General features: G+C 39.9%; 2 protein-coding genes across 2 annotated transcripts in view; both read left to right on the top strand.

The window, feature by feature from the left end:
- ttk (ttk protein kinase) lies at positions 1 to 9,045 on the top strand. The gene is made up of 25 exons (XM_030392502.1): positions 1 to 141; positions 791 to 878; positions 975 to 1,197; positions 1,342 to 1,448; positions 1,540 to 1,683; positions 1,805 to 1,919; positions 2,008 to 2,089; positions 2,195 to 2,301; positions 3,739 to 3,817; positions 3,944 to 4,043; positions 4,167 to 4,389; positions 4,529 to 4,635; positions 4,915 to 5,058; positions 5,310 to 5,482; positions 5,771 to 5,916; positions 5,998 to 6,124; positions 6,440 to 6,532; positions 6,648 to 6,805; positions 6,962 to 7,113; positions 7,221 to 7,345; positions 7,809 to 7,883; positions 7,980 to 8,156; positions 8,387 to 8,483; positions 8,586 to 8,671; positions 8,750 to 9,045. Exons 1-25 carry the CDS (start codon positions 139 to 141, stop codon positions 8,816 to 8,818), a joined length of 3,000 nt encoding a protein of 999 aa, XP_030248362.1. The 5' UTR covers positions 1 to 138; the 3' UTR covers positions 8,819 to 9,045.
- A 3,805-nt stretch (positions 9,046 to 12,850) lies between these two features.
- Positions 12,851 to 14,527, top strand: part of bckdhb (branched chain keto acid dehydrogenase E1 subunit beta) — a 54,410-nt gene continuing 52,733 nt past the window's right edge. Inside the window, exon 1 of the mRNA XM_030394830.1 lies at positions 12,851 to 13,086. Coding sequence (XP_030250690.1) covers positions 12,891 to 13,086 — 196 coding nt within the window. The 5' untranslated portion in view covers positions 12,851 to 12,890. The remainder of the gene's footprint in view (positions 13,087 to 14,527) is intronic.

Below are 14,527 nucleotides of genomic sequence, written 5' to 3'. Positions count from 1 at the left end.
ACGAACCCCTGTCGTCACCCTAATCTATCCAATCAGCACACGACTTGGGCGGAAGTGGGATATTTGAAAGCTGGCAGTTGATGTCGAGCCTTTTTTCCTGCCCCATAAGAGTGAAAAGGGATTAATGACAGCGAAAACATGGTGAGGTTATTTTGAAACGGAATGTGTTGTTTTAATGTTGTTAAAAAATGGCCTTATACTTTGCCTTGTGCACGTTTGACTTCCTCTGAGCTTGCGTGACTCGCAGGGGAGCCAGTTCGCTAACCTAGTTATCGTTAACAGCGCCGTTAGCTCATGTTAGCACCTAGCTATCTGAGCTAACTCGGATTGTAAACACGAAAGAGAACATGATTTGGTAAAGGAAAGGCGGTGTCCAGTTTTGAGCCTTAAATATGCTACTGGAAGTATGTGTTGATTTGCAGCAATTGTACACAACTTACCTTGTCGTTTCAAGAAAGTAAAGGCATTAGTTTTGTTGTCGACATGTCAACAAATACTCAACTGCTCTTCGTTACAATAGAACATGTATAATTTTCTTTCAGCACATCTTCCCTTGCATGTTAAATGTCTCTTATAACGTCACCGGTTTGGCATAGTGTCTTGTAAGGATTTTTAAAAGGTCTGAAGTCATGCTTATGAGTAGGCCTAATGCACATTGTCATATTGAGTAAGGAATTATTAAATCGTCATTATTTTAACAGAATGTGGTGTCCTCGGTGTATATTTTCATTTCAGGATATGTGCATAACCTTGTCTGGGCTGATGTAATGTTTCTACCCCACAATTTCAGATGGAGGAAGAGGAGCACACTGACAGAAAGCAGCAGCTTGCCATGATTTATCAAAAACTGAACAAAATAAAAAAGTATCTCAATGAAGGTAATGGTGTGACACTGTAACATCCATACATATCATCCATGCATATTGTATGTCCACACTTAATAAAGTCATCCTGTTGCCCTGCACTCGTTACAGATGACACAGACAATATTAACCAGGTTATCCACACCAACTCCCCTGAATCATGCCTGTCATATTTGGCGGACCTGGAGAAGAAGGGGGACCCTCACCTGGATAGAAACCACCTCACCAGACTTGTTGACTTTTATACCCGAGTATTCTCCAATATGCCACTGGGGAAGCACTGTGAGAATGAGAGCTATGCCAGGATGTTGGTCAGATTTGCAGAGCTAAAAGTGTGAGTTACCATAGTTATTACAAACATATCAAACACCTTTGTCCTCATTCTAGTTTTAATTCTGTGTTCATTAGTCAATAAAGTAAGCCAGACTTAAAATATTTTGATGTGCTTTTCAAAAAATATATTTTTTTCTTTCATTAGAATTCAAGATGTGAATGAAGCAGAAGCCAACTTCACCGTGGCAAGATCTCACAGCCAGAAGTTTGCATTTGTTCACATTGCACATGCACAGTTTGAACATTCTCAAGGTAGAGAAAAGAGCTTTTTGATGGTCTTTGTCAGGTATTCTTATGACATGTTAGCTGGGGTATTTCAGTGTCTGCTTTGTTGTCTCACTAGGCAACACAAAGAGAGCCATTTACATATTACAGAATGCGATCGAACTGGGTGCCAAACCACGAGAACTGCTGGAGACGACTTTGCGGAGCATGCAGGCAGGGAAAACACAACAGTCCTGTGCAGAGGATAAGGAAAATGTACCATGTGAGTATTTATTAATGTATCATTCCATCACATTGCATAGCTAGATTCAGAAAAGAGTTTGTGTGTTGTTAATGTTATCATCATCTTACTATCACATTTTGCTGTGTTTTACTTCTGCCAGTTGTATCGAACAGTAATGTGCACGAGTCTGTCAGAAAAGGCTCCACGTTCCAAAAAGTCAACAGAATATCAGACGGGACAGGCGACTTGCAGCTCTCCAGTATTTTTGGTTCAGAGTAAGAAAACATCTAAGTTTTCAATGGTTGATAAGGCCGCTATTTGATTGAAAGAAAGTAACATCTTGTGTTGATCTCCGTTCTGCAGGACTGAGCCCCCCGCAGCATCATCAGATGACCTGTTACCAGGCTGGAGATCTGGATCTCAACGCAAGAGAGCAGTTGGCATGGTGAGGGTTACATTGATTCTTCTTGTATTATAGCAAATCTTTTTACCATGCTTTTGCAAGATGGCTAGAAAATGATTACCAAGTAGTCCTTATTTTCTGTTCCAGCCAGGGAGAGTTCCCATAGTACCTTTCTCTATCCAAGAACATGATGACGATGATGATGATGATTACATGAAGAGAAGTGATGCATCAATCCACTCTAGTTTGTCGAGGTAATCTTTTATACCAACACCACACTTATTTTCAAATGTGTTTAATCTAACTCCTGAACAAAGCTCAGTGAAAACTTTTTCTTTTTTTTTTTGCTAAATTAATTCTGAAAAAGTACAGAGTACTGAAAATAGTTTGTTATATCTATAATACTTTAACATTATTTTTCCTGTCATCCTGCTTAACACACCCAAGGTCCATACAAGGACAACAGGAGTTTAGAAATGGTGTTTAGAAAACAGAAATGGAGAACACACTGGTCTGGGTCAAAATTGTGGTGAAGAAGAAGAAGAATTGTGGTGCTGTGTTTAGTGTGCTGATGAATTATCTCCTTTCTTGACATCCTCTAAAGCACTGCTGTTGTCATACATACTCCAGGGAAACCACAAGTCACCCCATGTAAATGTATTGTATTATGACACCACTACAATGAGTTTTTAGCCCTGATTTCCCCTCACTGACACTTTTTGGAGATCAAAACAAAAGCAGCAGGTCAGAGGCAAATCAGAGCTTGCTTCCATGAGCTACGATTGCGATGTGTAATGTGTTCAAAGTCTCGATCTGAGAGTTTGCTGATGCCTCACGAACAGCTGAAGGATATCAAGCAGACTAAATACTGTATCTGGTCGCGTCTGAGATGGGATCGGCTAGCTACAAGTCGCTTCAGACAATGAGAGCAGACTCTACTCTGATGTCGTCTTTGAACCCAGCCTTATGCATCAATTTGTTTGGAATATCCACAATATCTACAGTTTCTATCCGAATGTATTTGCATAAACATAAGCTTTTCTGTATCCTTGTCATCCTTCCACAACCACAAGCATCAGCTGTGCATTTCATTATAAAAAAGACAGGTTGGCCTCTAACTCTACCAACCATATCATTTTCCTTCCTTGGTAAATCAGCACACAGTCACAATTTGATTTTTAAATTATTATTATTTTTTTTTTTGATGTACTATTATAATCCCAAATTGGGAAATTCTTTTTTCCACTCACATTACACACAGGTGCGCAAACACAAACACACACATGCAGTGTAGAGGAGATGAGCGAAGGGGCAGCCACACATGCTACGGCGCCCAGTGAGCAGTGTTAGGGGCCGGTGCCTTGCTCAGGGGCACCTCGGCAATGCCCAGGATGTGAACCAGCACTCTCCAACTGCCGGTCCACATCATTGCCGCCCCTTATTATTGAACAGAGGAACTCGTCTGGGATTCCTCCTCATGAATGTGACCATCGTTGATCAGTCACATACTGTGCAAATTACTGCAACAGCAATCTGATGGCTTTGAAAGCCCTATAGTGTGAACAAGGAATACAATTTTCTGATTTGTTAAACTTCTGTTAACCTAGCACACAAATACTTGAATATTTTAATCAGAAGTGTAATAATTCATTTCAAATGTTGATACTTAACTTGTTGTAACATTTTCCTAGGCAAACATCTGGCTCAAACATGAGCTCAGTGTTTGGGCTGTCATCCACGAAGAAAAATGTTGTTGATGGAGATCACAAAGTGAGTATAAAGCAAGCTGCAAAAGGTTAGCAATGTCAGAGTGAACAGTCTGCGTTTTTTTATTGTCAGCACTCTGTTGATGTTGAAGAAAGAAGAAGAATATTTATGTTCTGTTGTTGTTCTCAGCCACCAGCTGTCAGCCCAGAGCATTGTCCTTGGGAGGACCAGGCAGCTGCAGACTCCACCACCACACTCCTGCACACAAGGGGCTCCTTGAGATTGGAAGGTACTTTATCCCCCTGACAAAATGCTACAATGCCCTTCAGTTGTAGTAGTGAAGAAATCTTTACAGCTTCATGAACTGTTGCTACCTTTACCATTTTGATGACATGAAGTTTCTCCCTGACAGATGTTACATACAACTTTGACCAGATTGTCAATGGCAATTCCCCTGAGTCGTGTTGGTCGTATCTGATGAACCTGGAGAAAAGAGGCAACCCGCACACAGACATCAACCTCCTTAACAAGCTCAAGGACTGTTATTCTAAAATCTTCTCCAGGCTGCCAATAAGGCAGTACAGCAAAAATGCCAGCTATGCCAAAATACTGGTCAGATATGCAGAACTGAAGGGGTGAGTGTGGAGGAAAATACTACCACTCTGTATGTTAGGGGGTATTGTTGACAGAAATAAGAATTTTTAGTCTTTGAATTTTGATATTAAAGCTTTGTCCTTTCGATAAAAATATAATTTCTTTCTTTTTCTTTTGAAGGATTGAAGACCCAGATGAAGCCCAAGACCACTTCATAGTTGCACGATCCAACTGTAAAGCCTTTGCCTTTGTCCACATTGCACATGCCCAGTTTGAGGTTTCTCAAGGTACGATGGCCTTTATAATTATTTCCATCAATTTCCATACGTCTGATACATAGAATTGTCCAGTACAGACCAGAGGCACACATCTACAAACACAGGGTTGTTCTGTGGTGTGGGGGTACATAACAAGGAGAGTATTCCTGTTTGGTCAGTGACCTCTGCTCTATAGCGCCTGGTTTTATGATGCCTTACAGCTTCTGATTAGTCAATGAAGGGAATACTTGTGTAGCAGGTCTGCCTCTAAAACATAGTTGGATTCTCATTTTTCTTCCTCCTTTCAAGGTAATGTGATGAAGGCGACATCAATTCTGCACAAAGCCCAGGCGTTGAATGCCAGGCCAGCAGAACTCCTCGAGGTGGCCATAAGTAACCTGAAGGCTGGGGTGAAACAGCTTTTGCCCACCAGGGAAGAGGAACACCCTACAGGTAAAGATGCACTGAAAAATGTCATTATTTCATTTATTCCATCATTATTATTTCATTATATGACATAAAACACAGACTTCTCATGCTGTAAAATGCAGAGAGATTTACCAGCTTTGTTTGAACTTGTTTGGCAAGCGCTTGATTGTAACAGACACTTGCAAAAGTCCCACACTGCAGGTTTAATGTTAAAACACTGATGAGGCATGGTTTGGGACTGACATTCTGTATCCTTTATACTGTTGTTCTTGTAGATTTCCAAACAGGTGTTCCAGTAAGTGTGCCTACCTGTGGGGCAAACCAGGAACGTCAGCTTCCTGCTCGAGTCCCTGTGAGACGGTCGGTGGAACCGCCCAAACCTGCCAGCAAGGAGCCCCCATCAGAATGGAAGATGCCAACACTCGTCAACCGGCATGTTTCTCCGGAGGTCTGATCACACTGTTATACATTTCACAGGATGCAAAGCTTGACGAGACAATGATTTAACGTGCTTCCTAAAAAATTTACAATCTTAAATTAGCATTTTTTTGTAAGCGTTACCAAGCGAAGGACTATCTACAGTTTAGACAACATAATCATTTTATCGTGATTTGCTGATTTCAGTCTGATATAATACTGTTGTAATACGAATCATTTATTAAGTCAAATTCTGCTTTAGTCTTAAAACCTTATTGTCATACTGATCAGATCATCCCATCATTATTTTCTGCTTTAGGATAAACGCACAACACCCCCTGATCCCAGACCTGTACCTCGTGTGCAGGAGTCACTCCCCACTCCGTCTCTCCATCTTCCCGCCAGACTGAACCCACAGCCAGTCTGTCAGACACCCAACAGCTTCAGAAACCCCTCTGCCAACAGGTATTATCTTACACTTATTTTCTTGTTTGTACTATCATTACTTTCTCCCATTCATACCCACGCTATCTTTTTTCTCTTCAGCTTTATCACTCCTGTTGTAAAGAGAGGCCCTGAAGTATCTTCCTCTGCAGTGGCAGCACACAGAGCAGGACCCGTTCAGCAGCCCTTTACACCACTAAACCAAGCACAGGGTTTCCAAACTCCACAGGTACAGCATGGTCACGCCCTACCTTTTGCTTTTATCTGATAGACTACATTCATTTGTGGACTTGGATTGTTACATGTGTCCATACAAATGAAATAAAATAGTTTTCCTATGACAACAAACACCTGTCTGAACTGATTCGTCACACTAACTTCAGTGTCAGTAAGTTACTTGGAATTGCATTTCTGTTGCATTTGTATCTGGACATATAGAGAGCAGTGTAACTTTTTTTGGGCCTTTTTTGTTTTGAAATGATCTACACAGAAATAATTTTAAACTCTAATGATGTGCTATACCTCTGTCTGAATCTCATTTTAGCCTTCCGTCACTGCGTTGTCAAATGAATCCATTACCATTAAGGGAAAGCAGTTCTTCATACTCAAGATGATAGGACGTGGTGGATCCAGCAAGGTAAAACATTAGAAGGGAATTCACATCACACATGTTCCAGCATTCCTAAACATTTCTTTTGTTGTTGTGGTTGCCACTGTGTTAATGAATGGCCACTGTGTTCTGTGCCTTTCAGGTCTACCAAGTCCTCGATCACAAAAAGCAGCTGTTTGCTGTGAAATATGTCGACCTTGAGGAGGCTGATGCTCAGACGATAGAAAGTTACAAAAATGAGATTGAACATCTGAACCACTTGCAGCAGTACAGCGATCAGATTATCAAGCTCTATGATTAGTGAGTACATGACTTGTCCAAACACAATATCACAGTGCATTGCACAGAAAATTTGAATTTATTTAGTTCTTTTTAAGGTGTGATTGCTTTTGAGGTCCATTTTTTAAGTTAAGATTTCAGTCATAAATACCATAATGCTTGTATATGTGTTTGCAGTGAAATAACCAACAGCTACATCTACATGCTAATGGAGTGTGGAAACTTGGATCTGAACACTTGGTTGCGAAACCGCAAAGCTGTGAATCCACTTGAGAGGAAGTTCTACTGGAAGAACATGCTGGAGGCCGTCCAAACCATCCACAAACATGGTTCGCTTTCTTTATAGCTCTCGCTCCTTCTCAGTATTGTTTACTAGATGGCTAAAACACTAAAATGATCTGTATTTGTAACAATTCCACCCATGTCTTCTTTGCAGGGATCGTCCACAGTGACCTGAAACCAGCAAATTTTGTGATTGTGAACGCTTCGCTGAAGTTAATTGACTTTGGCATCGCAAACAGAATCCAACCAGATGTGACAAGCATTATGAAGGATTCACAAGTAAGACTTGTCATGCCAACACTGCAACTGGTCAATGTAAATTGTTAGTATTGCTAACTCTGTCTGCACAGTATATTCTCACAGATGAATAACAATATTGATAGTTGATTGATATTGGGAACTGATTATTTTATTTGATCAATAAATAATTTACTGTTCGAAAAATGCTCATCACTCTTTGCCAAAGTGACACCTTGCTTTTCTGTCCAAACAACAGTAGGAAACACAAATATCTTTTTTTACTATCATAGATGAGAAAGTAAAGCATCAAATCTTGACATTTAAGAAGCTGGAGCCAGCAATTGTTTGACATTTCGCTTAAAGAAAATGACTGGAACGATTAATTGATTATTAGAATATTTGTATTGTAAACATAATACAACTGTATCAGGTGTACTCTTGCTCACATGTCCATGTTGAAAGGATTTGACCCACATAATACATGTCTGTTTGACACACACAGGTTGGAACTCTGAACTACATGCCCCCTGAAGCCATCAAAGACACTTCATCCCAGGCAGGAAAAGCACGCTCGAAGGTACTGCCACTGAGTCATCAAATATTCTATGCACTGATTTCTGATTGGAGTACAGTGGTGAGAATATTTACTATTATGTTTATTCCCCTCATAAAGATCAGCCCCAAAGGTGACGTGTGGTCCCTTGGATGCATCCTGTACTGCATGACTTACGGGAAAACTCCATTCCAAAGCATCACCAATCAGATTGCCAAGCTGCACGCCATCATTGACCCTTCTCATAAGATTGAATTTCCTGACATCGCAGAGAAAGATTTACTGCATGTGTTGAAGGTGAGAGACTACAACCAGGCTCAGTTATTATGATGTGAACACAAAAGATGAGATTTTGGGGATTTTAATGTCTAGAATGTAGAGTTTAAAGGGCATTTGAAATGATGGTATTACACTTTTTTATTAGACTGATAGATGAACAGTGCATATATAATCTTACATACTGCACCTTTAAAAACAAATCCATAGTGTAGTCCATAAGCTGTTTTTTATTGCCTTGTTTACCCCAGAGTTGTCTGATACGAAACCCCAGAGAGAGAGTCTCTATTGCAGAGCTGCTGGCACACCCATACCTGCAGCTGAAGCCACAAGCATCACCTGAGCCAGGTATGTACTCACACACATTCACACTCATTAGCATCTGTGTACTTAGAAGCCACCTTGGCTGTTCACCATGTGACAAGCCTGACCTCATTTCACCTGTTTCAGAACGTCCGTCTAACAGCGATCTCCAGAAGATCCTAACAGACCTCGCAGCCCTCCAGTCTCCAAACAGCATCATCCGAGCTGCCAATGTAAGATTTTATTTTGTAGAAACTTTTTCTCATTCAAGAGGATTCATAAATATTAACTCTGCTTTCTTCTCATCACAGAATCTTGCAAAAATGTGCAGCAGTGGCAGGAAGCTGGATGTTGCTGAGTGTGCAAAGTCATCAACTTAACTATCGTTGGAAATGTGATGTGGATATTTTCCTTTTTACCTTTTTTTTTTTCTTACGCCTGATGACCACTTCAGTATAATAACTATTTTCTTTAGAAATAGAACTAACCGATCTGTATTTCTATCTTTGTTTCCTCTAAACAAAATGTTTATACTGCCTCAATTTCACTTATGTATAATAACAGATGTAAGTATACAGCATCGTCTAATAAACGGACTGTAACCTTAGGAGTTGTTGGTTTGTTTGTCTCAGCTGATATTAAGAAGGGGTAACTGACCAGGTGTGTTTATTAGTACGTCTTTGAGATGAGAAGAACTTTGTGAGAAAAACATGATCAGGATATTTTTTTATTTTCGTTTTTTGGAAGCATTTCCAATCGCCCATAAGTAAATTCTACGTGCAAACAGAATTGAAGTAAAACTTTTAGAGGCTAGCATGTTGAAATTAACCTCATAGGCTTTGAACTTTCATCATTTCTGTAATTGTTTTGGAGATAATTAAAACTGACTGACAGAGAAAGTATTTCAGGGGAGCTTATTAATTGGACAGTGTTTGAGTAGAATCATGCAAACGACAGGAGTGGGTCATTTTGACTATTTTCACATAGTTTCTCAAGTGGGATTGGTTAGCCACCATCTTCTGTCCTAAGGATATTCCTAAACAGCCATCTTGTGATAAAGACTTTTAAAAAACTTTAATCTTGTGAAGTCAATCCATATAGGAACAATTGCTGTGTATTCCTCACAGATCACAACAACAACAAAAATCCAAATAAATAATTACATGAAAATGAGTAGAAAAAAATATGATTGAATACAATGAAAATAAAGTTTCCCCATTTGCATTTATGTTGTGATACAGGCCTATAATTTGGGTTCAAGAAAACTACCATTACCTTGAGAGGGGGAGAAATCAAAAGATTTTTCACCTATCTCCACTCTGCTGGCGAGTCTAAAGGGATCAACTAAATTGTTGAATGCTCAAAGATATCAACTTGAATGTCAAATCTACAAAGATTGACTTTAAGTGTTGAGTCTATGAATATCTACTCCAAGGTAGAGTCCTTTAAAATTGAAACGAACACCAAGTGCACAAAGACGGATTTGAATTTCCACTCGTACGTCGTGTCCGCACAGATTGACTCAAATGTTGAGTCCGCAAAGATGGATTTGAAGTTGTGTACCAAGAACATCATGAAGATTAAGTGTATTCTGGCATAATAAATCTAATCCTCTCTTTAAAGAAAGAGTGTATCATTGTGATGGTTGTGTACGCGCTGGCCTGTGCCCCACATCTTTTTACAGCCACCGTACAAACTGCCACATGTGTGGAGAGGACCAGAAGATCAAATGATGTCATGTCATGTGGGAGCACGTTGAACAGCGCATGCCTGAAATGTTATTTTTTACAATAAATAACATTTCATGGTAAAAAAAATAAAAGTACTGTTGCACTAGGCTACTATTATAAATATGCAATATAGATATATATATTGTTATTATCATTATTTTTATTATAACTATTTTTCTGCATACTCTTGGCTTTGAATGGGAGCAGCTGTAACACTGCAATTTCCTGTTGGGGATCAACAAAGTATTTCTGATTCTGATTCATATATTATGAAGTCAGTTGTCCATATTTAAAGTTAAAGTGAATTAAACAAGTTGACAGTATGGTAGACAGATGTCACATTTACATGTCAGGATCTGGTTATTATAGACTGATTCAATATTTAACTGTCATGTATCATCACAGTAACAGCGTTACATACATACAAGCGTGCGTGTCTTCTGACTGAAATTGAAATGGAGGAAAATAGGTATTATGAAAAAAAAAGTGAAAAAAGTAAAAAATGTAACCAGCACTTTTTAATTCTAAGGTTTGGTATCAAACAACCTCAAGACACAATTGGTAGGTGTCTACATAATAGGCAGGGAGGGGCATGTCTTCATTCATAGCTGGAGATGAAGAAGAATAGAACTAGGAAATACAAGTGAAAATTTTTAATCCAACCATCACTCTTCAACTCAACAGTAAATGTGATAAAATGAAGAACGAGTAAAAGCTCCCTAAAATCACCGTAATATATGGAGGACCTCCATATTTCTTTGTGCTGTGACCCCAAAACCCCAGAGAGAGAAAAACTGAGAAAATCAGAGAGCTTTTTGACTGAATGAGGTCCTTCAGCTTCTTCAAGGATCAGAGGCACCATAAATAGACAACAATAGAAAAGTCTGGGATTCAGGTATAAACAGACGTGCTTTTTTTAAAGGCTTACATCTATTTGCATATTGGTGGCAACTCTTAGTTTGTTTTAAACTCTAAAACTGACCCCTTACTACAAAGTGCTGAGAGGCTGTTCACCCGAGGTTCAAGACTGTAGACTGTGAACAAACAGTTTGTGTCTTCAGTCCACAAACTGCTGACTGTAAGGACAAGGAAGGGCTAACAGAAAAAAGTAATCCGTCACATTGCAATTTATTTGAAGAGCCTGACGGATGACTGTGATACAGATCAGAACTCTCCTAACTCTTAAAAGATTAGAGCTCAGGCAGCAGCAGCACAGATTGCCCGACTCCCTACATGGCCTGAGTGTGTCTTACAGAAGGCTCTTGCTCTGGCTGCAGATGTGCCCAGACGTTCAATAGCTGGTTCTTGAGGTCAACCTCAAACCCAAATCCATTCTATTCTATGGGAAAATATCTAATGATTTTATTTATAATCCTTTAGCCTAGAGAGAAATTGACCATTAAAAAGTGTAATTATCTGAGGTTTTTTTTTTGTCATATACTCTTTGACAAAGTGCCATATGATGATAAAAAGTGTTAGTGAAAAGTGTCTTATTACACTTAGTATCACTGATGAGCATTGTCTAATCTGTCAAACTGTAAGAACTTTTTGTTTATTCAAATGAGTGGAAGTGTATGGTATTGCTTTACATATTGAATTCCCTATAGGTGCATCTTATAGCAAACTTTTCACCAAAGGTGGTAAAATGCAAGAAGCAGCCATGATCATCAATCTGATCAGTAAATTTTTTTTGGTCATACCAAGTCTGATATAATATAGTTTCCCTTTTAATTGTTATAGTTCTGTTTTCCACAAGGTAAACCGCTATTCTTTTGCAATCATTTTACAACAGAGGAACATGAACTATATGCACCAAGAAAAAACGGATAAGGGGATGTAAAGCCAATTTTAGAGCCCTAAACTACTGATCACATCTGAATGTGAAATGACATTTTAAAAGCTCTTCAAGTAGGCCTGTGGTGTCTTTCCAAGTGCTGTCCATCCATGGCAATCAAATACTGTAGGATAAGGTAAAAAGGTTAGCCTACAAGTTAGTAAAGATGGATCTGTGGCACATCCAGAGGAGTCCAGCACAGAACAGTGTTATAACAAGTGTTTATATTTATGTACAGACCCAGTCAAAAGTTTGACACATCTTCTGATTCATTGATTATTCTTTATCATTTGTTATACTATGAAATAAAGTAGGGCAGGTCATGCCTTCGCTTTCCTAGGAAAACAAAGTATTCGGCTACATGACCGTACGGATGGAGGATACTGTCACTGTGACTTAAGGCTGGGATGGCAAGACCTCTCCACACTCTGCACCAGGCGCACCGCCCTCCTTTTTAACCAATCAGAACCCTGGATCGGCTCATGGATGTTGGCATGGAGAGAAAGAAACAGGAGGTCTCACTCTGACACTATTCCCGGTTACCACAGAGAGCCGACGTTCCTTTAATTTTTAAGCTAGTCACTACTTTACCTTTTTAACCTTCTGCAAGATGGAGTGGGGTTTTTCTACGTATCTAAAGTCATGCTTCTTCAGCACAAACACATAAATAAAATAAACATAAAAGTGGCTGAAATATTAACGAAAATGCCTGTTAATTGATTTAGGACACTGATAGAGAAACCCAGTATCGGTTGTGGGACGGGACTCCATCTGGATTGGCTAGCAAAGACCCAGATTCTCCCCACTGAGTGAGGCTGTCTTCTCTAAAATAGGCGATCTTCGCGCTATGATTCATCTTGCCCTTCCTGGTCAGCCATAACAACAGTGATGGCGGCTGCTGCACGATTCCTGATCCGAGGTGCAAACTCGAAACTTTCCATCTCCGGCATCGGCACCGGGGCTCAGAGCTCGTTTGGCGTCACTCTGCTGAAGTTGTCGCCGAGCTGCAACTCCCGCACCAAGACACAACGGAGACATGCGTCGCACTTTACCTTCCAGCCTGACCCCGTACCGACACAATATGGTGAGTGGCAGGCTAGCCGGCTAACGTTAGCTGCGTTCACAGAAGAGGCTTGTGAGGCAGTGAAAGTGTCCATAGGTTAGCTGTGAATTAGACACTGAGAAGAGTTCACGGCTATCCGAAATGAACATCTTTTATTATTTGTTGCCTTTCCATTCATTGTCCTGTGTCAGCCATTGAACTGCACAGTCGGGTCAGGTTGGACGTCTTTGTACCTGAATATTTAAAGGTCCCCTCGATACACAGTAAGGACATGTAGAAATGCTGTGCTTGGAATAACAAAAACATATTAACAATAATGTGTGTCGAAGTGTTTTTCACTAGAAACTTCAAGCGCTTTGTTGAAAATTCCTTATTTTACACCTACTCATACTCCCTCATTGTAAAACAACAAAACAAAAAAGAGGACATGTTAACTCAAAATGTCCAACTTAAAAGTCCAACTGTTAGGCACAAAATTTCTTCTACTTCACTGAAACATGTACCTCCAGTTGATGCACCGTATATGAAGGCTTGTAAAGTTTCCATATTGTGCTTTAGTGTCATATTAGACCATGATCGGCTCCAAAGTAGCTGGGATGTCACAGAATCCTGCTGTTACGGTCTTGTGTTAGCTGAGATTGAAGGTGAGCACAGATGATCTTTCCCCCCTTCTGCTGATCAGTGTGAAAACTTCCTCCTAGTGTCACACTTTGCATTTACTTCACAGTGTTCAGTGAGGATCAAAACACCCACGACACAAAACAGTGACTAGTGAGGGGGACTTTTAACAGTGTGGCAGCTGATTTCTAACCATGCTGATATCTGCTGCCTTTTGTAAGGAGTAAGCCTGGTTAGTCATAGCTAACACCAAACTGTGTTTTTATTAGGTATTGCCGCTGTTGCGTGTCGGCTTGACTACCAGGTAGAAAATGACTCAGGTTTAGGCTAATTCTTGAAGTCTCAACCTGTAAGTGAACCAATTAGCAGCACCACTGAGCAATAGCTGTGTTCAAACCTAAAAGTAAACTGCAACGCTTTGTTTCACATTGCTGCCGGTGGACAGTTATGCCGAACAAGTTTATCCACAAGGTCGACATTTTGTTGAAATGAAAGCACTGAATGGTGTACTGTAAATGGAAAGTGCAGGATGACACATCAGATAATGATATCTGTATCATAAGACATAATCTAAGACAGTCCCCAACGAGGTATGAGCTCAGTGTGTATCTTACAGTTCATTTGACCAGGACGTTGTCACTGAAACACCTGCCAACATATACACTGGATCCAGCAATGAGAAACTCCTAGTATCATGTATTCCTTCTCAGTAACAAAGAAGTGAGTGTCACGTTGCTTTTATTTATTGAATCACTGCCAAGTTTCCTTTGTGGTTTCTTCCCAGCAATAAGTGGTATAGTTACTAATCCAAACGCACAATAATGAATTGTTGCGTGTTGCAAGT

This window comes from Sparus aurata, chromosome 17 (assembly GCF_900880675.1).
Source record: "Sparus aurata chromosome 17, fSpaAur1.1, whole genome shotgun sequence".
NCBI classification, from domain to species: domain Eukaryota; kingdom Metazoa; phylum Chordata; class Actinopteri; order Spariformes; family Sparidae; genus Sparus; species Sparus aurata.
Note: the sequence above shows the minus strand (reverse complement) of the source record. Positions and strands in the feature narration are given on the sequence as shown.

Coding starts and splice junctions, on each gene's coding strand:
- ttk (XM_030392502.1), top strand. Junction 5,917..5,997: donor AGAAACCCCTCTGCCAACAG/GTATTATCTTAC, acceptor TTTTCTCTTCAG/CTTTATCACTCCTGTTGTAA. Junction 8,484..8,585: donor ACAAGCATCACCTGAGCCAG/GTATGTACTCAC, acceptor CACCTGTTTCAG/AACGTCCGTCTAACAGCGAT.